Source organism: Culicoides brevitarsis, chromosome 1, assembly GCF_036172545.1.
Source record: "Culicoides brevitarsis isolate CSIRO-B50_1 chromosome 1, AGI_CSIRO_Cbre_v1, whole genome shotgun sequence".
Taxonomy (NCBI): Eukaryota; Metazoa; Arthropoda; class Insecta; order Diptera; family Ceratopogonidae; genus Culicoides; species Culicoides brevitarsis.
This window is the reverse complement of record NC_087085.1, coordinates 33,112,752-33,139,919: the sequence shown is the minus strand read 5'-3', so window position 1 is coordinate 33,139,919 and position 27,168 is coordinate 33,112,752. Positions and strand designations below refer to the sequence as shown.

The window sequence follows — 27,168 nt, the reverse complement described above, 5'->3', positions numbered from 1 at the left end:
CCTTAAAGGCGATAGGGAAGAAAGATTTTTTATCCTTATTATTTTTTTATAAATAAAAAGGATTTGACTATAAAATTGACTAATTATTATTTTTTTTTACTCCAAATATTTTTTTTTAATTTAATTTTATACAATTAACAATAATTTTGCATGTCACAAATATATTTATCATCATTTTTTTTCTAAACAATTAATTTGCACTTTTTGTTTGTTTTAAATTTAATTCGTTTTGCCTAATTTCATTTACTTTTTTTAACGTTTCTATTAATAGACATTTATTTATTTTATCAATTTGTTTTTTTTTTGTAAAAAAACATTTTTTTTTCTACACAAGGAACAGGTACAGATTTTTGTTTACGGGGTGATAAGTGAATGAAGAGTATATAGCGGGGCTTTCACAATCATTTTCTATGTTTCATGTTAATTATCGGTATAAATATCCAGAGATTGTGTTGATAATGGTTTGCTAATTAATTTGACTGAAATTTATTTTTAGCAAGACGCGACAAATTTTGAAAAAAAAAAATTAAGAAAAATCATCAATCGCGTGTGTGTGATGTGAAGTATGGAGACGTCTGGCATGTCACTCATGTGCATTCTCTCGAGAGATTTTGTCAAGGTTACTGCAGCTCAGGCTAATACCCCGACGTGTTTTTGTTGTAACATTGTTAACATCGATGCACAAAATGTGAAAACAAACACATTTATTACACATTTTACATTCATCGGCACATTTTCAGATTACATACCGACATAGGGAAAAGTATAGAATAAACACAGATAACTTTTTACATCAGCATTTAACGACTTGCACACGCTTAGTTTTTTTTTTCTAAATGCATTTTGCCGTACGGAACGACAACGATTGCACAATTTGTGCTACAATGTAATCGACGGAATGGCAGTTTTTGCCGGTGTGTGTGTTTGCATTGCCGGCACCTACGAGCAAATGAGCAAGAGAGTGAGATTACATATTTCTTGCCACGTGTGTAACCCTGAACTTGAGTTTGAACGAGAACGGTAAGCGTCACAACTCGAGTGGCACGAAGGCGTTCTTCGACGTTTATGGAAATTTCTTCAAAATGGAGAATTTTATTCCGATGGTCACTTCAAGCGATGATGACTCAATGCAAACACGAACGACAGACATTGTCGAAAAGCGCATTTTACGATCTAATGCACTTTAATTTTCCGTTTAATGACGAGAATGACACTTGTCTGCGTCGTTGTTGTTGTTGACACGTACAAACGAGTGCTTCATGTAATTTATGGAAGAGCAATAAATTTCTAGATGTGACATAAAAATACAATAAAATAACACTTTTGTAAGTTGCAGATTACTTACATCAACGAGCACGATGAAAATAACAGACATAATGCTTAGATATAGATTAAAATCTGATTTCTTGTGAAAGATTAAGGTTAGTAGTTTCATGTAAATATTTTGACATGCTGATGAGATTTGAACTTTTCTTAAAGAAAATTGTTATTTTGAACTTTTTGAGAATAATTTTTAACATGAAATTTAATTTTAATTAATTGACCAAATAATTTTTATAAAATTTTAAATAAAATTTGTAAAATTTAAGTATTAAAACTCTATTAAAAAAATTAAAAAAAAAATAATTAAATAAATAATTTGAAAAATAATTTAATAATATTATTTTGTAAATAAATAATCAATTTAAAAATATTTAATTTTTGGGATTAAAATGTTTCATAAAATTATTTTTTTAATTTAAAATTTTTGAAACTTCAGATTTTATTTATTTACAAAGTATTTTTTTTGCTTTTTTGAAATTTTTCAATTTAATAATTTTTTGAAAAAATATTTTTTAATTATTTTTTTTATATTTATTTAATTAAAATTTTTAAAATACTGAAATTTAATTTAAATATTAAAAATTTATTTATTTTTTTAAAAATTAATTTAATTAATTTTTTTTTTAATAAATATATTTCTTTTAAATTGGCCAAAATTTTTAATTTTTTAGACAATTTTTTTTTGTAAATTTGAAAAATATTTTAATTTAATTTATTTTTGAATTTATTATTCAAAAATATTTTTGAATTTTTTCTCATTGCAGAAAATAAATTTTAAAAATCCTGACCAAAAATGAAATTATTTTTTTCTTCAAAATAAACAATAAAATTTTTTTAAGGGTCTAATTAAATAAACAAAAGACAAAAATCTCATCAATTATCAACAAAAAATCACATTTAAATGTTTTTTCTACTACTTTGTCTTCCATTAAAGTCGTTCGCCTTGCCAAAAAATTCATCTGAGCTCAAAATAACTGATGTAAGAAATTATTACAATTACTCATCATCGTCAAAAACTATTTAAAGTTGATCGAAAAAACAACTTGTCACAAATATTTGTTGTTTTTCAGTTCAATTTCTCTCGGGTTCTTGTCACGAAAAAAAATATTTATAAATAACCCGAAACGGATTTTATCAAATTAATCACCGAGGAAATTTCCACAAATACTCGAGAGTTGAAGTTGTCTTATCTGCTTAGTTTTTTTTTGATGATAATAACAAAAATAAAAACGCTCGATGATAAGGGTTCGTCGGAACGAGTTATAAACGAAAATAGTTTGCCAAACAAAATTTTGTCTACAAATTTCCGATTCCGTGGATCGATCGCTAATTAAATCATTTGCACATCCATTAAATATTTATGGTCATCGTTTGAAGTAGGAACGTTTTGTAATAAAAAAAAATATTACGTATTTAAATGCAACAATGTTGCGGTGTATCGTTGGCTCGCAATGCATTTAGGTATGATTAAGTATTTTTATTGCATTATATCGCAAGAAAAGATACACTTGTTGGTTCTTCAAGGCGAACTGGCGCGTTGTATGGTGCATACGAGAAAAAAGGGCGACACGTGCCATTCGTTCGACTTTTTATCGAAAAGTGACGTAAAACGAGCAATTTTAGCGCAAAATGACCTTTTGCGGATTCAAAATTTCAAAAATTTCACGTGTTTTTGTTGTTTTTTTTTACGTCTCGGATGGCGGCGCGGTGAAAGATAAGCCAATGCTCTTTATCTTGATTAGATTTTTGTTATCGTTGTTTTTGTCACACGGCACACACACACAATTAAATCTAAGCCATCTCATTGAAGATGTCTGATTCGATAATGGGATCGTTCGCCACGGAACTGGGTCGATAATCGAGCGAATTTTGCTCGGTTGTGCCCAAAAACGACGAATTCGCTGACAATGGGGCCTGATCGACCTTTTCCGTCATCTTTGCGTCGCCCAAATGATTGTTATACCCACTTATTAGATAATCGCGCGTCGCTGGCGGCGTATAACGGAATGCATTTCCCACGGGAACGGGCGTCGTTGGCACCGATTGCGCATATTTCGCCATGCCATTCATCAAATTTTGCTGTTCTTTGCCGATGTGATTGTTATTAATGCTATTGTAGGTGCACGGAAGCGGAGTATTAGGAACTGAGCGTGACATGAGTGACATTTTGCTGCTATCGGGCAGCAGTTCTTGCATATCGATTGTCGACGATACCTCGTCCGTGTCTAAAAATTCTGCCGCAAAGTCATTTTCCATCTTGATATTCGGCACAACTCCCGATTCGGACGAAAACATTTCCAGCAAAGTGTTTTGTTGTTCGTCAAAATCGTGAAATTCGGAGGGAACGGGTGTCGGATTCACGCTGTTACAAGCGGAAGAATACGCGGAATAGTCTTCCTGGGCTTGTAGTTGATGCAGTGGGACACTTTGAGATCGCGACGACGATTGATCGTGATAAATTGTTGATGCGGTGTTTGCGGGTTGCCCGCTAAAATAACGAAATGTGCCGCATAACGAGGGACTAGAAGGCGCGGATGCCGGTAACTCTTGTTTAAAGTGATTGGGACGCGTGAAAGCCGTATTGTGCGCGCCGAGAACGATTCCGGCGTTCTTTTGGACCATTTGCAAAGGTGCTAAATTGGGATTTCGTTTGGTTTTGGCGATGGGAGTTGCTCGCGGCGACACAAAAGGACTCGTATCGTGCGGACGATGCATCACATTCGAAACGGGACCTTGCTGAATGGGCACAAAAGTGTTTTTGTGAGTGTTTGAGGGGAAATTTTGACCCATCAGCTTCCGTTGGTAGATCGAATACGAACGGGTATCCTTCGAATGGAGCTGTGACATCATCGATAGCATGTCAGAACAGACATTTTGTGCCGTCGAATTGTTATTTGGCATCATTTGCAAGACACTCCGTAACTCATTGAGTTCCTTTTGCTGCGACGACACAACCGGGTGTCGCATTTGACTACTACTAACACTACTATTTGGTTGCAATTGATAATTTTCTAACACTGGAATGCTACTGTGGTGACTTTTGCCGTTGGTATGGTTCACATTATTGTTATTCATTACATTATTTCCGTTACAAAAATTGTTGTTGCCCATTTGGGCACTATTTGTCTTACCTTCCGCCTGAAAAATTTGCATTAATTCAACTTCCTGATCCTGCGAATTTTCCTCCGCGTCATTTTCTGTCGCACTCAAGTCGGGCAGGTAACATCCAAGCTCGTCCTTATTGATAGTACAAAGGCTAATCATGCGTTCGCGCGACAACGGCATCTGAATTTCGTCATTGGGGCCACTTTCTAAGCTACTTGTCGTTGTTGGCGCTGTCGCATTTGTCGTAGAAATACTTCCAAAATCAGTTCTTGGTGTAAGTCTTATTTTCTTAAGGCCTGTGGTTCCCTGTTGTGTTTGTTGTTGTTGCTGCTGCTGCTGCAGTGGCTGATTCTCTTCGTTTCCGCCACAATCATCGTTTTCCTCATCTTCGTTGTCCATTTGTTTGATGAGATTTGAGGCACGTTTCACTATTGTTGACGATGCGTGCGGTTGCACGAATTTTTTCGGACTTTTGATTGGTCGTTCATCGCTACTTTTCTCGTTTATTTCGCGTTTTATTAGCGGTGACTTGCTACCTTGCGAGTTTTCGGGCTCATTTTTGGAATTTTCATCGAAATTCTCAGACTGCGATGACAGTTTCCTTCGTTTTTTGCGTCGTTTTTTCATTGAATTTTCCTAAAATTCGAAAAAATTATTAATTTTCAACTTAACATACACTTAAAATTTTCAAAAAATTATAATTAAGAATTTTTTTATGAAAAAAAAAAAATAGTAAATAAATTATTAAATTAAATTAATTTTTTTATTTAATTAAAAAAATAAAATATTAAAAAAAAATTATTTAAAAAGTTGGGACTTTTTTTTTGAAAAATAAAATTTTTAAAAAATTAAAAAAAATTGAAATAAAAAAAATAAAAATTTAAAAAAAAGTTTAAAACTTACATTCAATTTCTTCTTCTCCTTCAACTCTTTTTGAAGCAATTTCTTTTGTAACAGCTGCCGAGAACTAATGCTCGCCGGTGAGTTCAAATGCTGTTTGTTAATATGTCCCGCAAGTGTTTCCAGCGAGTCAAATTCCTCACTTAACAAGCCTTCAGCCCAACTTTTCACGGTTCGCCACGAGTTTTCGTGCGTTTGAAAGTCAAAACCTCCTTCGTCTTTCTTCACAGAATTGCTACTTCCGATCTCCGGCAACATCGGGCACTCGAGTTTTGTGGCTTTTCGCATGGCAGCGTAACAATAGCGAGAATTTCCGCGCGTTCCCAGTCGACGAGGTCGGATATTCGGGAACACTTGCTTCATAACTTTACCGAAATCCGCCGTTGAAAGGGGTTTGATATTGACTCGCGTGCAATATGCCCTTAAGAATCATGGAAAACTTTGAAATATTTTTTCGCAAAATAAATAAACAGAGTCAGAAACTTACGTATAATCATCGTAGACATCTTGTTTCGGTATCGACACGTTATCATCGTGCTCCAGATGAGATTTAACCCAGTTTATGGTGTGATTTATTTCAGAACGTTGTCCGAGGGGGTTTTGGCTTTGACGCAGTGGATCTGCAAAAAAGGGAAATTTTTGAAAAATTTTCAAATTAAAAGGAAAGAAAAGGAATTTTACCTGTTTCCGGATATCCTCCTGGCAATCTCAGGTACAAAAGTAGCTTTTCCGTGGGCGATAATTGCGCTATTTTCTCGAGTATATGGAGAATTTGTTGCTTCGCTGCGTCACTGCAATACAAAGTTGTAATTGTTTTATTTATTTTATTGATACGTCGAAATCTAAGCACACGCGTGCCTGTAGTCTAGAAAATGTAGACGTGACGACGTAGATATCGCAGAGAGAGAAACACGAGAGAACGGAAAAAATAATTGCATGTGCTTAAAAAAAATAAAAATATTTGCTCATTACGATTCTTACGACACTTTGTAGTTTGGTTGATAGTAAAAAAAAATTAAAACATAATAAAAACAACATCGTTATCAATGCATGTTAGAGTGTGGACTTAGAAAAAAAAATATTATGATGGTTTTTTTTGTGTCATCTTTAGTTTATATTTTGTTTATTTGCGTATTTTGTTCTTGACGAAATTTGTTTATCGGTCATTTTTAAAATAAACTAAGGTCTAAAAGTCTTTCGAAATTTTTTAAAACACGAAAGTGCATTTTATTATAATTTTTTAAATCTAAATTAAATAAATTTTAATAAAATAATTTATTTTTTTAACAAAAAATTGTCAAATTTTTAAATTAAAAAAAATATTTTTTTTTGAAAATTTTTATTAATATTTCTTTGATAAATATTTTTGTAAATTTTTCAAGAATTTTATTAAAAATTTAAATATATTAAATTAAATAAAAATTTTCATGTTATTCTTTTTTTAGTTTTAAAATTTTAATTAAACAATTTTTTTTAATTAATAAATTTTTAAATAAAATTAAAAGTTATTTAATTATTTTTGATATATTAATTTTTTTTATTGTTTCATATTATTTATTTTTTTTTTTTGATATTTTAACCGACTTAAAAAACTTAAAAATATTTTTTAATAAATTTTTTAATTGAAAAATTTCTTATATTAAATTTTTAAATATTTTTTTTACAAATTATAGAAAAGAAAAAACTTTGAAATTTGCTCAAAAAATGAATAAATTTCACAAAATCTACCAAAAAATTGCAATGCAATTAATTCGTCACAAACATTTAATCAGAATAATTTGTTTTTACAAAAATAAATAAATACAAAAAAATTGTCTGAATATTTCTCTATCTCCTCTGACTGATAATAATAATTAACCATCGTTGTCTGCACACCAAATTTAATCATATTCAAAAGTGTGACCGAATATGCTGAAACGCATACGGGAGACAGTGCAGCTACTACCGAAATTAATAAGAAAAGTAACGCGAAGGAGACGTCTGGTCCCCTTAATATTTCCAAAAAATCTTCGCCTTGAGATTAGCTTTTGTGGTGGTTTGAGTAAATAAATAACAAATACACATAACAGAACGACGAACGATTATACAAAAAAAAATTTTTTTTTGGTATTCACTTTTTTTTTATGTATACGAAAATAATAAAATAAAATATAGAAAAAAATCGTCGCGATGCAGATTTCATTATAAGGAAGAACTTTTGATGGATTCAAGCAAAAAAAAAAAGAAAATTAGAACTGACCTTATATTTTTCTCGGCAAATTGCCTCCATTTATTATTCCGCTCCTCTCTCGTCATGCCGTTCGTCGATGAGGAATTATCAAGTTGTTCATCCACCAAATTGTCAAGGCCGACCATTTTATCTATGCTATTTATTTTGTGATAATTTGGTGCTCCTTTATTACTTGACGTGCTGCTGTTGCTTCCGCTGCCGAAATTTGTCGATGTTGCGCCGGCAACTGACGACGATGACGACGACGAGATGGAAGGAGTCGATGTCGACACTTGATCTAATCCGATTTGCGTTCCGCCAAGTTGCAGGGCAGCAGCGGAGTAATTTTGCGACGAGGGCGACGGCATCGCATGATGATGATGGAATTGCATAAAATTCCCACTGGTTGAGTTGAACAAATTCGGAGGATGCGGTTTCCACGGTTGAAATGGATTTGAATGTGACATTTTTTTTCGATTTTTTTTTTAAATTTTTTTTTTGTAATATTTTTTTTCGTCTATTTACACATATACACTCTGTAGTTGAAGGTCGTACTTATGGCAAACGAAAAATTTTGTGGTTTTGACGAGTTTTCAGCTGATTTTCATCATTTTTAGTCGCGCGTTCACGTTCCGAGCAAGAAAGAATTTTCTGCAGTAGCTAAATGGAAAATTATTGTGAGTCAAACGAAATGCGACGTGTTGCTCCGATCAACGTTGAACTCAAACTCAAGAAATCATCGCAGTTAGCTGAGGTTTGACAAACAGCTGATAACGGACTATGCAGCAATTTTCGTGGAAGTGTCAAAGAAAATCACAATGGGCGAGAATTCTCATTTTTTAATCAAAAAATTTTAAAAAAATATTTAATTCTTATTTTTTTATAATTTAAATTCTATCGAAATTTTTAACTAAATTAATTTAATTTCAAATTATTAATTATATTTATTTAAAAATTTTAATTAAAATAATTTTTATTTCAAATTATTTTTTAAATCAATAAATTTGAAAATTTTAAATAAATTAATTAAAGATTAAATTAATAATTGAATTCAAAAATTTTAATTAATTTTTTTTTTCAAATTATTTTTTAAATAAATTAAATTTGAAATTATTGATTTAAATAATTTTATTTGAAATTAATAATTAAATAAATTTAATTAGAAATTATTATTTTAATCCAACATTTTTAATTAAATAGTTTCATTTTTTTTATATTTAATTTAATTCAATATTTTAATAAAAAAATTTAATTAAATTAATTTAATTATAAATTATTAAAAATTAATTTAATTCAATTAAAATAATTTGAAATTATTAATTTTATTTCAAATTATTTTTTAAATTAATTTAATTGAAAATTTTTAATTAAGTAATTTAAAATAATTTTTTAATTAATTTAATTTTAAATTATTTATTTCATTAATTTTACTTGAACATTTTAATTAAATTAATTTAATTCCAAACTGTTAATTCATTTAACTTAATTCGAAAAAAAAACTCAATTTAAAGTTAAATTCAATTATTTTTTTTAATCTTTATTTTTTGATTGAACAAGAGCTTCTAACAGTCCAATTTTCTTTCTTTTCAGTTCCATCTTCTCTTCATGCCGTCTTTGGTTCGCCTCTTCTTGTTCCTTCAAGAAGTTCAATAATCGCTCTTCGAACGTCATATTTTCGTCGATTATCTCCGTAGTTGTTTGTCTCGGTTGTTCCGAATCCATCGACAAATTATCATCAGAATACTCCTGTTTATATTGCGACTCATATTCCTGCTCGACCAACGGAAATGCCGTAACATTATCCGTTGAAGCTCTCAAAAGTGTCAAAATGCCCGTTCCTGCCTTAGAAGTCGTTAATGTATGATATGTATTTCCTTCAGTCCCATCTTCAGCAACATTATCGTCACTTTCACGCGTCGTTACTTCATCAATTTCCGGTAATTCTGTCTCGTACGACATCCCGAGTTTGTATAATTTCTCAACTCGCAAGTCTGTGACAGTTTTTTTCTGTTTTTGAGAATTCCGTCGTCGAAGTGCCCGCAAAAGTCCCTTCCATTTGTGCTCGATATTCAAAGCATTGACGATCATTCCGTTCATTCGAAGGATTTCAGCGACTTTTTCGTACACAGACTTCTTGCTCATTGTTGAAAGTGTCGCGATATTTGCTTCCCAGACATCCAACAAGGCATCAACTTCATCAGGACGCCACGATTTGCAGACATTTTGCGTGCGATCGTCATCCGTTTCAAAGTTTTCATCTAATTTTTGCTTTTTTGAAGGAGGTTCCTTGTCAATGCCGAATAAGGGACTCTCGGTATTGTTCAAACTGAGAATTCTTTCGATTATTTCGCGATATTGGAAGCTCTTGTATTGATTTCGGTACGCGCGACAAAGAGCCTTCCATTTATTCTCGCATTGAACGGCATCTACGGGAACTCCGTGCTCTTGTAGTTGCTTCGAAAGAGTGATCCACAAAAGCTTTCTCTTTGAAAAAACTGAATTTCGAACGAAATCTTCATAATACTAAAAAAAAATTTGAAATTCTTTATAAAAAATTCAAAATTTTGTAAAAAAAAATAATTTACGTTCAATAAAATTGTGATATCATCCTTGTTCCATTTGTAAAACTTTTCTTTTGCCGAGCCATGACCAAGTTCCGACTAAAAATCAAAAAAATTATTAGTTTAAATACTTTTTTAGCATTAATTATCTTACCTCGTCCTCGCAATATTCCATTTTTGCTTTGAAATAACAGAATTTTCACGAAAAACTTCAAATTTTGAGTGAAAAGTTCATTGATTTTCTCTTTTGCGTTGATTTATTTTTACTGCATCGTAAAATAAAAACAAAAACAAAACATTCCGACAGTGTTTGAGTCTCCATCAAAGCGCATTTTGCCGTAAATTGTCAATTCAGAGACTTGAGTCCTCCGAAAATAGCCAAATTTCATCTGAATGTCTCTCATAAAATGTGTTCTGGACTGATATCAACCCAATACGACATTCGAAAGACGAAACGAAGTAAATAAACCATCGGAGAAATCGTGTAATTTTAAAAGATTTCTCTATAATTGCCGATTCAGACGTCGACATCAAGTCTAAAAAGCCTAAAAATCAAGAAATTAAGAGATGGCACTACGACAATTAATAAATCTCAGGGAAGCGCTATTTTCGAGGTTACTTACTTCCGTATTTTGTTAAATAATTTCGGTTCGCTAAGTTGAAATTTCTTTTTTTAGGAGCGGAAATCAATATTTGCAACAATTTAGGGCCCAAACAAAGTCATTTCGTAATCGATCGAGGCAAACTGAGACGAAACAGCTTTTGCCGTTTGAGAGTCATGACTCGGGAAACATCGATCCAAGCAAAGTGTGGAAGGCTTTTGTCTTTACAGGAGCTGTAAGTTGATTTTTCATTGAATTTTTCGAATTTTGAGTCTCAAAATTATTGAAAATTATCAAAAATTTTCAAAAAATTGCAATTTTAGACAATTTTTGTCAAAAAATTATGATAAAAATTTTTCAAAAATGATGAAATTCTATTTTTTCTTGTAGTTCAGCGTTACCACATTCGCCACAGTCTCGATTTTGCAATATGAAAGACTCCGATCGCGGATGGAATCGCACATTTTACAAACAGCACCGAATTTCAAGTGGATCAAAGACAAGATGAGCGGCAAAAAAGAGGAAGTGAGTGAACTTAAGCGGGAAATAACTGCCTTATGGAATAAATTATCGTCTGGCGAGAAGGTTTTCGTTCCGTTATGCGCTCTAAACGTCATTGTGTTCGGTTTGTGGCGTGTTCCGAGGTTACAACCCTTCATGCTTAAATATTTTACTTCGAATCCAGCAGCAAGTAAGTCCATTTTTATCTAAAAAAATGATTTTTTTTAACGAAATTTTCTTCAAAATAGGAGCCGTTTGTTGGCCCATGCTGCTTTCGACCTTCAGTCACTACTCTGCGTTCCATATATTCGCCAACATGTACGTCCTACATAGTTTCAGTAACGGAGCTGTTGCCTCATTAGGCGCCGAACAATTTCTCGGCGTGTATCTGACGGGCGGCGTAATTTCCTCTCTCGCCAGTTACATGTACAAAGCAGCTGTGATGCAGCCAGGCCTTTCGTTGGGCGCTTCCGGAGCAATTCTCACCATTTTGGCGTACATTTGTGCGAAATATCCCGATACGCAGTTGAGTATCATGTTTTTGCCGATGTTTACGTTTTCCGCGGGGTCTGCCATCAAAGTCATCATGGGTCTCGATCTTGCTGGCGTCATCTTGGGATGGAAATTTTTCGATCATGCGGCTCATTTGGGCGGTGCTGCCTTTGGATTGTTTTGGTGTTACTTTGGAACGCAATATGTTTGGCCTAAGGGGCAGTTGGTTGTACAGCAGTGGCATAAACTGAGAGGACCTGTATCGAAAAATTAGGATTTTTGTATAAGAAAAGAATTTTATTTGACGATGAATAGAACTTTTTGTTGAACAAAACTTTAAGCGCCGAGTTTTTTGAGCGTTTCATCGACTTCGACGAGCCATTTGTTGTGATGCTCGAAATGATCGCTGATGAACGAGGCGATGTAGTAATAAGAGTGATCGTATCCTTCACGCATCTTGACGTTCAACGAGACTTTTTCATTGACATCGCTGGCTTTGACCAAATTTTCGGGCAATAATTGGCCTTGTTTGTAAAAGTCATCAGCATCTCCCTAAAAAAAATTCAAATTTTTTAATGAATTTCGATTTTTAACCAATTTTTATTTAAAAAATTACTTACTTGATCGACTAAAATTTCAACATCGTGTCCTTTATAGACTTTTACTAACTCAGAAGCGTCATATTGCTTCCATGCCTCTTTATCCTTGTCGCCCAAATATCCCGCGAAAGCTTTTTGACCCCAAGGACAATTGATGGGATTGCAAATTGGAGCAAAAGCCGAGACACTTTTGAATTTTTCGGGATTTTTGAAGAAGCAGGTCAATGCTCCATGACCTCCCATGCTGTGTCCGAAAATTCCCCATTTCTCGGGCAACGTTGGGAAACTCGCATTTACCAAATCAAACAATTCCTTCGTCACGTACGAATACATGCGATAATTTTTCTTCCACGGATCGACAGTGGCATCCACGTAAAATCCCGCTCCTTGTCCAAAATCCCACGAATCACTTTCCCCAGGTAGATTCAAATTACGTGGCGACGTATCCGGAGCAACAACAATAAATCCAAATTCCGCTGCACTCTCTTGAAAGCCGGATTTCGAGATGAAATTCTGCTCGGTGCACGTCAATCCGCTCAACCACAAGAGAACGGGACATTTTTTCTGTTCCTCCAGCACTTGCGGCGGCAAATAGACACCAAAGCGCATCTCACATCCCACTTCTTTGGAATTATGCGTGAAAACTTTCTGGAAGCCGCCTTGACATTTGTTCGACGAGACTTCTTTTAAGGCCACGGATGACATTGTGCGAACGAATTTTACTGCGAGTGAAAAAATGATAACGTAATTTGGCTAAATTATGTTGATTTGATGTGAACGAGCGAACGAACGAACGGAGAGTGTTGATCACAAACACACAAATTCAATAAAAATTGTTTTTTAGGAGATAAACATATGAAGTGAGTACTACACCGGCAGTGTGATAACCTATGTAAACTTCTATGGGGGGATTAATATTAGATGACGATGTCCAGAGAGGTCATTGAATTTAACAGGGCGTTGGTCAGAGATGATGTGATACTTGAAAAGCCTGAAAAAAGATTAATTCATAAGCTAATTAATGAAAATAAGCATTTTATTTTATTTAAATTATATACAAAAAAAACCAGTCGTTTTCATACAAAAAATTTTGTGAGACGAATTAAATTGATAATTTGAAAATTGCCTCACACTCATTCATTTCCGGTTGTCGATAGCATGTTTGGCGCCGCCAATCCAGAAATGCAGTTGAAATTGGAACTAATTTTGAGTCCTATGAAATTGATAAATTTTAATTTTTAATTAAATAATTTAAAATAATAATAATTATTTTTTTAAATTTAATTTATTATTTAATTATTTTTATTTTTTTTTAAATTTTTTGTTATTATTAATTTTTTTTAATTTTATACATTTTAGACCAAAGCTGCAAAAATTAGTTTAAAAGTTAACATTTTTGTAACATTTTTAATAAAAAAATGATAAGTTTCGTAAATATTCAGAATAATGTCCTCAGAAAAAAATTACAAATTGTTCAATTTCTTGCTTGGTTTGGATTAATTAGATTAGATTTAAGGATTTTTTGCAGAATAAAAATTGTAAAATTTTTAGTAAATATTTTTTATTTAATTCAAATAATAATTAAATTTAAAATAAATAATTTAATTAATGAATAATTTAAATTTAATTTAAAATAAAATTAAAATTTCTATGAAAATAAATAATTTTTAAAAATCAAAGAAAAATTTGTGAAGTTTTTCATATTTTCACACATTTTAAACTATTCAAAAGCCGCAATTAAGTTTTTAAATTAAAACTCTCTTCACACCCTTCAAAAAAAAATATTAATTTTCGATCCATTTTTTAAAAAAGTCCTTGTGAACTTTCGCTTCTGCTCTCAAACTAGAAGCAAAAAAATTAATATATTTTATTATTGCTGAAAAAAGAAGCAAAAAATTAATATATATATCACTCGAGTGTTGATATGTGGTGCGATACTCCGTCATCGTCGTCATATATATTTAATATCATCTAAAAGAGGAGAAAATCAAAAATTCCTCACTAATTGCGATAAAATTTAAATTTTCCAAAAGTCATGTGTGCTTATGTGTGCGAGGATGCATTTAAGTTTGTATGTTAACGAGATATATTATAAAATATTGTGAATGTGAGAGAATGTTGCTACCGCTGCTACGAGAGATGAGAGATGATGACGAACATTTTGCAATTATTATCATTTATGCTAAATTAAATTTGATAAATGTTTTTGAGCAAATATTTTCGGCAATTATAAAAGTTTCTCCTCCTTTTTCGGGGCCACACACGAAATTATTTTATCAAATATTTTTGGCATAGGAATGCAATCGGAATATAAATTTTTGATTGAGCTTTGTTTAAATTTTAAAAAACTTTTTTTTTTCTCTCCGCATGAAAAATTTAACAAAATTTCCTCAAATATCGATGAAATTTTAAACACGGTCTCCATTGCCAACTTGACAGTAATTAAGATTTTTAACAACTCCTTGAACACCTTTTTTTTTGTAAAGATCTGCAAAAAGTTTTTTTTTATCTGACTTGTGGCGCCTACAAAAAAATAATAATAAATAACGGGATGAATAAATGAATGAATGAAAGTTGGAGTGGAATTTGTTGTACTTATAGCGACAAGATGTTACTTTTTTTCGTGTTTTTTGTTCTAATTAACGTTCTTGGTCGGTTGAAGAAGAGAGAAAAAATTTCTTTTTAAAGTTCTCGACAAAAAGTTAAAAGAATGAATGAAAACATTTTTATTTATAATTGTAATAAAATATGGAATGCGGAGAAAAAAGTGAAATTTTTGAACAAATTAAACTAATTAGAGCGCATTTCGTAAAATTAAAACTAAAATTAAAATTAAAATTAAAATTAAAATTAAAATTAAAATTAAAATTAAAATTAAAATTAAAATTAAAATTAAAATTAAAATTAAAATTAAAATTAAAATTAAAATTAAAATTAAAATTAAAATTAAAATTAAAATTAAAATTAAAATTAAAATTAAAATTAAAATTAAAATTAAAATTAAAATTAAAATTAAAATTAAAATTAAAATTAAAATTAAAATTAAAATTAAAATTAAAATTAAAATTAAAATTAAAATTAAAATTAAAATTAAAATTAAAATTAAAATTAAAATTAAAATTAAAATTAAAATTAAAATTAAAATTAAAATTAAAATTAAAATTAAAATTAAAATTAAAATTAAAATTAAAATTAAAATTAAAATTAAAATTAAAATTAAAATTAAAATTAAAATTAAAATTAAAATTAAAATTAAAATTAAAATTAAAATCAAAATTAAAATTAAAATTAAAATTTAAAATTAAAATTAAATTTGCTTCAGAAAAAAAAATTTTAAATAAAAATCAAGAGACACAAATTTCTCACTAAAAAACAAAATTTTTCTGCAAAAAAACAAATTTAAAAACTTTCTTCACGAAAAAAAGTGTCGCTGAGTGTAAAATAAAACCATTATAAACAATATTCACAGTAAGTAGATACAAACATACCAAGAACGCAAAAAAAACCTTGTTGCCTTGTTGTTATTTATTTTTGCATTGTTAGTTAGTCATTTCCATACAATTTAGCGAGCATAAAGGAGATCAGAGATGCCGGAATATTTTAACGTAAATGGACAAAGTTTTTACTTTCTTACACCTGTTTTGGGCTTCGTCTAAATATTTTACTTGAAACAAAGTTTTCCTTTTGTTTTGACCTGTCCCAAAAGATGATTTTGCTGTTGCCGAAGAAAATTTTAAAACAACAAAAGTTGCTTTGTTGTTGCTACTTCTTCGTCGTCTATTTTGTTCATTCACAGCAGTCATAATAACAATGTTAAGTAATTTTCTTCTGTTTTTTTCTATCTTTCGCACGAAAAATCGTATTTTAGAGAGAGAAAATTGTTGACACGTGTGTGATTCTTTCTAAAGACGTCAAAAACCTTGAAAGTAAAAAAGTTTTGTTTTTAACGAAAAATTATCAAAACAAAAATTGACTTTGCAACTAATTTTAAATTAATGAGTTCAATGCGACACGAAAGTTTACATGTGTCACCTGATAAATTGTTGATTATCGTGACTTTTTAGATAGTGTCTTTCAAATTTTTGACTTGAAAAAAATAATTTTGTATAAAAAGCTTGACTTGCAGCTAAAATTTCTTTAGTTTCATTTAAAATCTTGCGAAGATGAGACTTTTTATCACATTTTCCTGCATATTTTTATCACTTTTTGAGGTTTTCTTGCTCATCAAAGCCGAATCTTTGATAGTTGAGACATCAACAGGTCCCGTTGAAGGCATTCGCACCCCGGGCAAATGCAAAGAAGCGAACGCTTGGTACGGAATTCCTTATGCGAAGCCTCCCGTGGGTGAATTACGCTACAAACGACCTGTGCCCGTCGAACCTTGGAGCGACATTTTAAAAACGAAGAAAAAACCGAATGCCTGTCATCAGCAATTGGCGAACGATGATCCTGTGGATCCGGGACTTTTTACGTTGCATCGCGAACACCTGTCGGAAGATTGTTTGTACTTGAATGTCGTGTCTCCCGTGGAACGTGAGGGAAAATTACCTGTGATGGTTTGGATTCATGGCGGCAGTTTCACGAGTGGCGGTACCCGAATGCATCTTTACGACACGGAATGTCTCTCGAATTACGGCGAAGTTGTTACTGTTTCCATCGGATATCGTGTCGCAAATTTGGGATTTTTATATTTGGGCGAAGATACGGCACCCGGAAATTTGGCGCTGCTGGACCAACAACTCGCTCTGAAATGGATAAAAGAAAATATTGAGAATTTTGGCGGAGATCCCGATCAAATTACAATCCATGGTCAAAGTGCGGGCGGATCAAGTATCAGTTTTCATCTGTTGTCTGAAGGTTCAAAGGATTTATTTAAACACGCGATTGTCCAAAGCGGTGCTGCTTATTGCCCATGGAGTTGGATAAGTAATGAACGTGCACGAGAAAATACGAAAAAATTCGCTGCCAGAGTTGGATGCACTGACACAAGTAGCGATGAAGTACTTTTGAAGTGTTTGCAAGAAGTTGACGCCCAAAAACTCGTTGAAAGCGAAGAACATCCAGATGTACCGGAATTTCCTCCAACGATTGATGGATTGTTCATCAAAAAAGATCCGTGGACCGTGCAAAGGGAGACTGATTTTACGGGACGAAGTGTGATGATTGGTACGACATCCGAGGAGGGAGACGTCTATGGGTTTAGTTTCCTCATGAAAGTCGGCGTCGATGAGAAAAACATCCCGCAAAACGTCACCGAACAAAATGCGAAAGATGTTCTTGATGTTGTTGTTGACGCTTTATCGCATGACATCCCCGAAGGCACGGCACAAAAAGTTCTGGACTTTTACGCGGAAAAAACCAACAAAAATTACTTCAACGTAGTGTCACAAGGCGCCATCGGAGACCCGTTACTCGACTGTCCCGTGAACGATTTCGCTGATGGCTTGGCGAAAAACGGCGCTAAAGTCTATAAATACGTTTTTGCGCATCACGCGAAATATTCGCCGTGGGCACAGCGCGGTTTAGGAGCAGCTCATTGCGAAGAACTTCTTTTTATGTTCGGCGAACCTCTGCGAAAAGATGCCAAACTCGAATTTTCGCTCTTTGAAAAATTATTGGCGAAACGAACGATCGGTTATTGGACAGATTTTGCTAAAACGGGGGAAGTGCGACGAAATATGCTGCAAAAATGGCCATTGTACGACGAAAAGGACAAAAAGTATGTTCAAATAAATTTACTGGGTACTTCAGTCGAGGAAAATTTCCGAGGCGAATACTGTGAATTCTTCAAAAATGAGTTGTGAAGGGACATTTTTTTCGTCGCTAAAAAGAAAAAAAAAGAAATTTGTTAAAAGGATGAATAAATTGATAAGTAAAGTAATTTGATCAGCTTTTTTGTCAACATTATAGGCATTGAAAGATTATTTGAAGTGGTTTTCTTCCTCATTTTTTTCCTTTTTATATTTTTCTCTCGAAGGGTGAACGATGGCAAATATTTGTATAGAGACGGGAGAGAGAAGGAAAAATATGAAAAGTTAATAAATAATGAAAAAGAGGAGTTTTTAAAAAAGTTTGTGACAAAATTGAAAAATTGGATGTCAATTGACAGTCTGTTGATTTTTTTTGGACTAAAATTTAAGAAAAATTACTCAAAAAATTTAATTTTTAAAACTAAAAAAAAAAAAAAAATCATTTTGAAATATTATAAAATTTATCAAACATTTTCTTTTAATTGGTAAAATTGATCAAAAACTCAATTTTCAAAACTCAAAGAGAGAAAAAAATACTCCTTGGAAGGTAAAAAATATTTTGATACAAAATTCATTAAAAAATTTTAATTTTTAACAAAATTTTATAAAAATGTGAAATATTTCTTAAAATTAAAATTAATTAATTAGTTTTTAACTTCGGTAAAAAAATTAAAATTGTGGATTTTACTTAAATTATGAAACATTTTTTAAAATGTGAAAAAAAATAAAATTGGGAAAAATTTTAAATTATTTATTTATTTTTATTCATTTATTTTTTTTTAAATTTATTTAATTATTTTATTTTATTTTATTTATTAAATTATTTATTTTAAATTATTAAAAAATTTTGAATTTAAAATTTTGAAAAATAATCAAACACTTTCTTCTAAAACTTAAAATTTGATACAAAATTAACTAAATAAATTAAAAATTAAAATCACTAAGAAAATATGAGATAAATTAATGAATTTTTATCTCATTCCATTGAAAATTAACAAAAAAGATCATCAAACCACAAAATTTGACTAAAAAAAAAATCATTTCCAAATTAATTTTCTTTCAGTCTGTTCATCTTTTAACTTACCCATTCCTCCAAATCCAAGATAAAAAGCGATTTTGCTCATCTCCCATCATTTACCGTTACTTTTTCCGCACGTCTCGCTCGTTTGACGACATCACAGGACACTGATTTCTTTAGATTTTTACCTTCCATTTCATATTTTTATTTTTTTATGAAATCTTATATATATTTTTTTTTAGCAAAGTTGTGCCTTGTAATAAATAGAAACCCTCACAATACCGAGAAGCGATACGAAGAGTGGAGAAAAAGACGATAATCATTACATTTAGCCTTTGACATTTGATGCATAAAATTCAAGAAGCTACTCTTCGTTGACATCGTTGAATCTCGACTTTTTTTTCTGTTTGATGTTTCAATTGAAAACATTTAATTTGCATCATCTTCTTACTTTTAGCAGGACGACTTTTGAGATTTCTTTGATGCTCTAAGAAACTCTTTTTTCGCCTAGTTAGAGAATTATCGATGAATCGCGCGTGAAAAAGTAATCATTTAAATGCAAAGACGGCGCTTGATACATTTTTAATGAGCACACATGCAGACACGATCACCAGCAGAGACCGAAATAACAATAAAAACTGTAATGGGAAACAAAAATCCATGTTATTTACTGTTACAGAACATTAACTCAACCAAACAACAACAAAATAAATGTTTGTAAGTTTTTGCCGCCACCCTTTTTTTCCGGATTTTTTTATGTTCCATGTAAATGTGTATTAATATCGACATTAAAATAATAATTTTTTTTTCGGGTTCTTCCTAGATTTTCGGGGGATTACGATTAGTTAACCTCTAAGTAAGTTGGAAATTCGCAAATTTATCTCAATTTCAAGCCGACACGTGTCTTGTTTTCCATTTTTTTTTATTCAAAGACACAAAAGCGAGGTACCTGAATGCATAAAAAATTCTAATTCAATCATTGGAGATCGTCTCGAGGGCATCATAAAACAACCTTTGGTCCGAGAAAACATTTCAATCTCAAAAACAAACCGAATAACGAGCAATTTTTCGGTAAAAAATGTATTTTCTAATAACCCACGAGCAAGTATGGGATGACCATATGTGAGAACAGACAAGACAAGAAATGGAAAAAATTCGAAAATCGAAGAGGGAGGAAAAAAATATTGATATAAAATTTATTATTTAGTTATGCACACACGTCTTTTGCATTACTGTTGCGCAAAAATGAAGAGTTTTTTCGTTTAAAAAAAGGGACCCTCTGTCACTTTGCGTCATTTGAGCATGAGAGTACATATGTCGGAACGGAAAAGGGGGATGGTATTGAACATTTCATAAAAATTACAAAGGAAACGTATTAGAAATTGATGAAGATTTACTGTAATTTTATGGTGCTTTGTATCCATGAAGCATCTTGTACACGAGAGTTTATTATTTTTTTTTTGCATTTTCCTCCTGCATCTCCCTTTCTCCGGTAATTTTCTTGCAAGTCATTTTTTTATTACATTATATAATAATAAAAACGTAAAAAGAAAAATAAAAAATGGAAAATCATCTCGCGAAGTCCTCTCATTATGTCACTCACTCCGTTTAATTTACGGAGGATTATGGGTACTTTGTTCAAGTAGCTGTGCATAATATAAATGGATTTTTTGTACATCACCTCTTGAAAGTGTCCCATAAATCATTTTTCTCTTTTTTTCCCTAAATGCAAAGACTTGTTTAGCAAATATTTGAGAAATTTCGAAAAAGTGATCAAAGCAAGTATTTTCTTGACGTTTGTTATAAATGAAGTAAAATTGCATTTTGTCAATAAACGTACCTGACTACAAAGGAAATTGAATGAAAAAGGCTTTAAGATATGCTCCATTAGCATTGAATGTTTTCTCACTGCGTTGTTATTTTGGAAAAGTTGTAAATCGTATCGTAAATCGAGTGAATTTGAGAATTGTTTGCCTTTTTTCGACGCACCCAAGAGAGCATTTACCTTTTGTTTTTGGAGAAAATGAAAAATTTGGAAGAATTTGTATTGCGGTTGGTTAAGAAATGACGTCTTTTATTCAAAAAAGAGAAAGGCTAGAAAAGTTAAATTTATATTTAAAAAATCTTTTATTAAAGTGTTAAAAGGCCGTTCCAATATTTTTTTAATGTTTTTGTTAAAAAAGATTTTTTTCAAAATGGGGCAAAATAAAAAAAAGTTTACAAATACTTTTTCATACAAAACGACAAAATTTAAAAAATTTTTGGTCAATTTATGAATATTTTAGATGATTTTATGGCAAAAATATTGAGATTTGATAATTTAAAACTGATCTCAGAGTATTTCAAGTTAAAAAATTGAACTAAAAACATTTTATAAAAGTAACTGTCAAAAAATTTTGAAAAATAATTTTTTTGAAAATATTTTTAGAGAAAAAAATTCATGTTAAATTTCGTTTTTCTATACAAAAATTCTTGAAAATTAAAAAAAAATAAATTAAAAATATTTCAAAAAATACAGAAAAATAAAAAAAATGTCAATTTCGATGAGATTTTTAATTTATTTTAATTTTGACTCAATGGATTTTTGACTTTTAAAAAGAGGCATGGATCAAAAAAATAGAAAAAAAATTTGAAATGGCCTAAATAATTAATGAAAGATTAATTTTTTCAGACAAATATTTTGAATTTTTCTTAAAATTTCTTAATTTATGTTCAAAAGGGCTAAATATTTACTTTTAGCTTTAAAATTGATCAAAAATTATTTTGAAATTTAACTTAGAAAAGTTTATTTTTTGAAATTTTTCAATTCTTCTTATTTTTTTTAAAAATTAATTATTATTTATTTTTTTTAATTAAAATTTGTAATTAAAATCAAATTATTTTTTAAATTTAATTTTTAAAATTTAAAGTTTTTACTAAATATTCATAATTTTTCATTTTTATTTGATTTCTGATCAAAAAATGTGCTTTTGTCTAAATTTTCCTTTCCCCAAACTTTTAAATCCCAATTTCTTCCGTTAATTTGATCCCATTTCTGCCCATAAGCCATCCCTTTTAAATTCCCATTTGACTACTTAACAAAACAAAAAAGAAACGAAAAATAACCCACTAAATATTTAAAAGTCTCGTCTCCTTCTTAATAAAAAGAAGACAGAAATAATAATAAATACACATCAACTTAAGTCTTTAAACAGATTCACCGAGCTCCAATTTATTTGCATAACAAATTCATCGTAAGCGCAACGACAAGCAGCTACCCAATAATGATAATAAATAAATAAATTTCGTGCTCGTCAATGTCGTTGTGTCTCGACTGCAGTCAGTGAGGCAAAGTGAGTCAACAATTTATCCATTTACAACTCGGTCGCTCGCTCAACGACTTAAAATAATAGAAAAATAAATAAAATAATCATCATACACAAACATGATCTCCTCTCATCTCACAAAATGTATAAAATAAAATATGGAACGATGCACAGAGACAACGTTTCTGGCAACGACACAAAAAAAACGAAGTTTTGTGTTTTCAGGGATTTGTTGGACGTCAAGAATATAAGCAAGAATGATTTATTACCATTTAATATTATTGGAGTGCTTGTTTGTGTGTTGGGGAATTATCATGCACAAAGACATCTTTAAAGCTCATTTATTTATTTATTTCACAGAATTTTTTTAAAAAATTTTCATTTTCAGGTCGAAATTTCCCTAAAATGCATAAAATTGCATAAAAAATGAAACAACTAGAAAAAAAGTGGCAACACAATGGCTTGTAATTAAAGTGTCAACAAGTTGCTTGCTGCATTGTGTCGTACTTCGAGTGTCATGCTACCGAACACGAATTTATGTAAAATTTAATTAATGACCAAAGAGAGAAAATTTTGTAACAAAATGTTGTTTATTTATTTGTTGTAAGCAAACAATTTAAAAGTTTTTCACAGAAAAGTTTCAATTGAGCGACCAAAGTGTGCAAGAAGGCGTACGAGGAGGAGGTTGAGAAGGAGAAACATGTTGAATCAAACTCGAATTGAAAACTTTTAATTTTATTTTTTTTTGCAGTTTATTTTTCCATGGCATGCATTCAATGAGTGAAAAAGTGACTGAATGAATAAATGAAATGAATGGAGGTTTATCAAACAAACAAGTTTAGTTAAACAATTTTTATTGCTCTACACACGTATTTTCAAAGCACTTTTGAACAAATACTACATTGAGGCAGATGAAGAGAGAGAGAGAAATATGGGTTCAGCAGGTCAGTCATTGACCACGACGAGTTTATTAGGATGTTTGTGGTGAATGATGAGGCAGCTATGACGAAACTTTTGCCATGGAGAATTGGTGCACTTCGGGGAAATGGACCAAAAACTGGGATTAGATAAGAAAAAGTTAATCTATCACTGTCGGTAGTGGACAACAACTGAGAAGGAACATTGCAAAATGTCAAAAAGTCAGGATGAGTTTTTATAGAGAAAAGTGAGTGACAGTTAATTTTACTAAAAAATTATGAGTTTTTTTAATTTTTTTTTTAATTCTTAAAATTATCTGGAAAAATATTTACAAAAAAAAAATATTTTTATTTATTTTTAATATTTTTTATTTGATTTTCACAAAAAAAAAATATATTTTAAATTTTCAATTTCATTTAATATTATTTTTTTTTAAAACTAAAATAAATAAAATTAAGTTAAATATAAATTTAAAAAAAATTAAATTTAAATTAATTTTTTAAATAAATTTAATTTTAAATAATTTAATTTTTTTTTTAATTTTTTAAAATTAAAATTAATTAAAAAAAATAAAAAATTAAAAAAAAATTAAAAAAAAAAATTAAAAAAAAATTAAAAAATTAATTAATTTAATTATTTAAAAAATTATTTTTTTTTTATTTTTTTATTTTTATAAAATTTTATAAATTTATTTAAATTTTTATAAATTTTATTTTTTTTTTTTATTATTAAAAAAATTCTTGAAATTTTTAAATTTAAATTTTATATTAAAAAAAAATAATACTTTCGGATTTTTTACAAATATTTTTCTATTTTTCAACTCTTCTACATTTTCTCCCCGTAAAATCCGACTCTTCAATCACTCAAAATCCATTTAAACCTTTCCTGTTTTTAAACATTTCACATCAAAAAGAACGCAAATCCGATGAAAATTGGATAAAAATCACGCAAAACATCAAAAATACGTTTTCCGATACATGCCGATAAGACATCATCATCTCTCGTCTGATTGGCATCAAATTATGTGCAACGAAAATTTAAATCAATTTCACTCGAATAATTTTAATAGCTTTTGATGATCGCATTAAATATGAATAATAAATAATTCTTCATCACAACATTATTACTCACACTCTCGAATGCTCGGTTCTTTGCACCCTCTCTCGTTAGCAAAAAGCAGCACAACATGCTTCAATTTTCAAACGAAAATTCTTGATGAGAAAATTTTGTGCTGATAAACATCGCACACTCTTCCACGGATGATTAATGAATTTTCAAAATATTTATCTAAAGAACTTGAAAGAAAAGGAAAAAAAAATAAAATACGGAGCGAAAAATAGCGCAAAATTAATGAAACACAAAAATTATTTGTCTGTAAAATTTTTGTTTCTTGCCGAACTTGCGACGTGACCCCTTTTAGCAACTTTTTCCTTTTTTGAATTAAAGCGCAAAATAAATTTGACTTTAAATTAAGGACTTCCTACACTTTCAAGTAATTTTCTTCGTGAAAACCCAATAATTGGTTTTTGCTCGAATTTCTTCCGTTATCGATAACATTAATAACGAAAGTTTTGCGCGCCGCAATTTCATTTTGAAGCAAACAAACAAAAGCCAACAAGTAAAATTATTTCATAAAAGGTACTTGCAGCAACTTTTCCCAAACTAAATCATTGCTCCGTTGCCGTTACCTGCGATATCCCAAAAATTAACTTGTATCGCTCGATTGCCTTTCATAAATATTCCTCGTGGAAAGAAAAAAAAATCAGTTAAATATCTTCTTGAAAGTTTGCCGTTTCGGTTTTTATTACATTTTCCATCGACGAAAATGAGCAACCGCAAAATTTCTCCGAAGATAGATTAAAATTGTATCATTGCACTTTATCATCGAACTTGGCTCGAAACAAAATTTTCCATCGATACGCCGTCGCCGCATGTCGATGATTGGAGAAATATGATGAAAACCGAAAGTCTTTGAGCAACATTAAAGATATATTGTTTATTTTGCGTCGATATCGGAGGAAGGTGTAGAATATTATTTTAATTAACAAATTCCTTTTTAGAAGATATTTCCTCGTTTCATACCACTTCCTTGCGAATTCCTGCTTTCGTTTCGTCGTCTTGTCTATCAAAGTGTTTTCTATAAATAAATTTATTATTACTTCTGGATTTAGTTTCTTCTTCCAGAGATGAGTTTGTAGATGAGGAACAATATTGACTTCGTCTCATTGAAAATGTTTAAATTTCCGGTTGGATCGTTCACGTTGATGATGGCATTCGTTTCATTTAGCTCGCTCTGTTTCGTTTCAGTAAAATATCGAAGCAAATTGATTTTCTTCAAGAGTTTTCTGGCAATTCGAATGGAAAGAAAATTTTCTTTGATTATGTTTTCTTGTAAACTTAAATGAAGATTTCTGGGAATATTTTTGATTGATGAAAGAGTTATTGGAGAATTTATTTGAAAAATGACAACTTTTCATTTGACGTAAAAAATATGAAAAAAAAATAAAAAAATTCTTGAAAAATTTTAAAAATAATTTTTAGATAATTTGTCCGATCTTGAATTGAAGCAAAAAAATTTAATTGCTCAAATTGTAATTTTAACATTTAGTTAATAATTTTTTTAATTCAAATTTTGACAATTATTTTTAATTGTTACAAAACTACGCACAAATATTTCTGAATTGATGCCAAAATTTTTTAGTTTTCTAATAAAATTCAAAATGAAAGTACGACAAATAATTTTGTTCGTGATTTTCTGTACAATTATTTTTCTTGGAAATGCTGTAAGGAACAAATCAATTTAGTTAAAAGTGTTTTCGATTTTCTCCTACTTAATTTTTTTTAAAGTGTTCAAATTTTATTAAAATTATGATAAAACAAAAGATATCAAAATTTATGTAAAAATAACTTTAAAATTAATTTTTTCTTATTTTCATGAATTTTTAAAAAATTATCAAATTTTTAATTTTTTTTTTTTGTTTTAAATTTTCGAAAAAATTTAAATTCAAAATTTTTTTATTTATTTTAAATTTTAAAATTGATTTTAGATGATCAAAAGTATGTAAACTTTATGAAAGAAAATTTATCGAAATTTTAATTTTATGAAAATTTTTTTTTTGAAATTCAGAAGGTTTATGAAATCGAAAACATTTTTGGATCTTTTATCAAAATTAACTTAAAAACCAATTTTCTTACCTTTTTTTTTATTTAAACAGGCAAAATTCGACGTCTTCCTTCGATCCCTCAAGTGTTTCGATGTCAATCCCAACCTCATTCAGAACTACACTTGCCGCCTTCGTCCTGTTCGTGACAAAAGTAGTCTTTTATTCCTGAGTTTTCGTCCTGTTCGTATTCCAAAACCCTATGGACATTACATACTTTATTATCGCTACACTGGCGGATGGCGCAAATACATCCTCGATTATGAATTTTACGTATGTGACGTGTTCCAACAATCAACCGTTCTGAGACAAAATAAGGGATTTTGGTTTCTTTCGAGTGCATTTCAAGAACTTTATCCGTCTTTGCTTAGCGGTTGTCCTTACGAAGGGCTTTACGAGACAAAATGGGTCGATGTGAACAAGACTTTCTCAACTTTATTGCCTCCGATTATTCCAACGGGACTTTATCGATTGGCATTTCATTTTCGAACACATGAAAATGAGACGATTCTTAGGATGCAATGTGATGCGGAGCTAAAAGCACAAAAGGAATATCGGGCGATGGATTTTTCGTTTCTTAATATGGGTTAAAAATTATTTTTTTAAATTAAAATAAAATAAAAACTTAAAATTGATTTTTTACTTGAAAAATTTTTGGATGGTTAAAACTTGATTAGCGGACTTTCCGTTCTTGAATTTGATTTTACAAAAGTTTAACGTACAC

The 27,168-nt window shown here is 30.3% G+C and overlaps 5 protein-coding genes across 5 annotated transcripts; 2 read left to right on the top strand and 3 right to left on the bottom strand.

Moving 5' to 3' along the window:
• Positions 1 to 2,112: 2,112 nt before the first annotated feature.
• On the bottom strand, positions 2,113 to 8,257 carry LOC134836674 (uncharacterized). Its single transcript, XM_063851855.1, has 5 exons — positions 7,568 to 8,257; positions 6,010 to 6,119; positions 5,816 to 5,948; positions 5,332 to 5,749; positions 2,113 to 5,064 (listed from the first exon to the last, which is right to left on the bottom strand). The coding sequence occupies exons 1-5, from the start codon at positions 8,002 to 8,004 to the stop codon at positions 3,115 to 3,117; spliced, it is 3,048 nt and encodes a 1,015-aa protein (XP_063707925.1). The 5' UTR covers positions 8,005 to 8,257; the 3' UTR covers positions 2,113 to 3,114.
• Positions 8,258 to 9,012: 755 nt separating this feature from the next.
• On the bottom strand, positions 9,013 to 10,393 carry LOC134838369 (uncharacterized). The gene is made up of 3 exons (XM_063853884.1): positions 10,253 to 10,393; positions 10,123 to 10,197; positions 9,013 to 10,060 (listed from the first exon to the last, which is right to left on the bottom strand). The coding sequence occupies exons 1-3, from the start codon at positions 10,271 to 10,273 to the stop codon at positions 9,068 to 9,070; spliced, it is 1,089 nt and encodes a 362-aa protein (XP_063709954.1). The 5' UTR covers positions 10,274 to 10,393; the 3' UTR covers positions 9,013 to 9,067.
• Positions 10,394 to 10,529: 136 nt separating this feature from the next.
• LOC134831098 (presenilins-associated rhomboid-like protein, mitochondrial) lies at positions 10,530 to 12,027 on the top strand. Its single transcript, XM_063844748.1, has 4 exons — positions 10,530 to 10,712; positions 10,776 to 10,935; positions 11,091 to 11,391; positions 11,450 to 12,027. Exons 1-4 carry the CDS (start codon positions 10,666 to 10,668, stop codon positions 11,965 to 11,967), a joined length of 1,026 nt encoding a protein of 341 aa, XP_063700818.1. The 5' UTR covers positions 10,530 to 10,665; the 3' UTR covers positions 11,968 to 12,027.
• LOC134831106 (S-formylglutathione hydrolase) lies at positions 11,970 to 13,198 on the bottom strand. The gene is made up of 2 exons (XM_063844761.1): positions 12,314 to 13,198; positions 11,970 to 12,245 (listed from the first exon to the last, which is right to left on the bottom strand). The coding sequence occupies exons 1-2, from the start codon at positions 12,995 to 12,997 to the stop codon at positions 12,030 to 12,032; spliced, it is 900 nt and encodes a 299-aa protein (XP_063700831.1). The 5' UTR covers positions 12,998 to 13,198; the 3' UTR covers positions 11,970 to 12,029.
• A 3,247-nt stretch (positions 13,199 to 16,445) lies between these two features.
• LOC134837148 (cholinesterase 1-like) lies at positions 16,446 to 18,428 on the top strand. Its single transcript, XM_063852488.1, has one exon. It carries the CDS (start codon positions 16,456 to 16,458, stop codon positions 18,094 to 18,096), a length of 1,641 nt encoding a protein of 546 aa, XP_063708558.1. The 5' UTR covers positions 16,446 to 16,455; the 3' UTR covers positions 18,097 to 18,428.
• Positions 18,429 to 27,168: the final 8,740 nt, after the last annotated feature.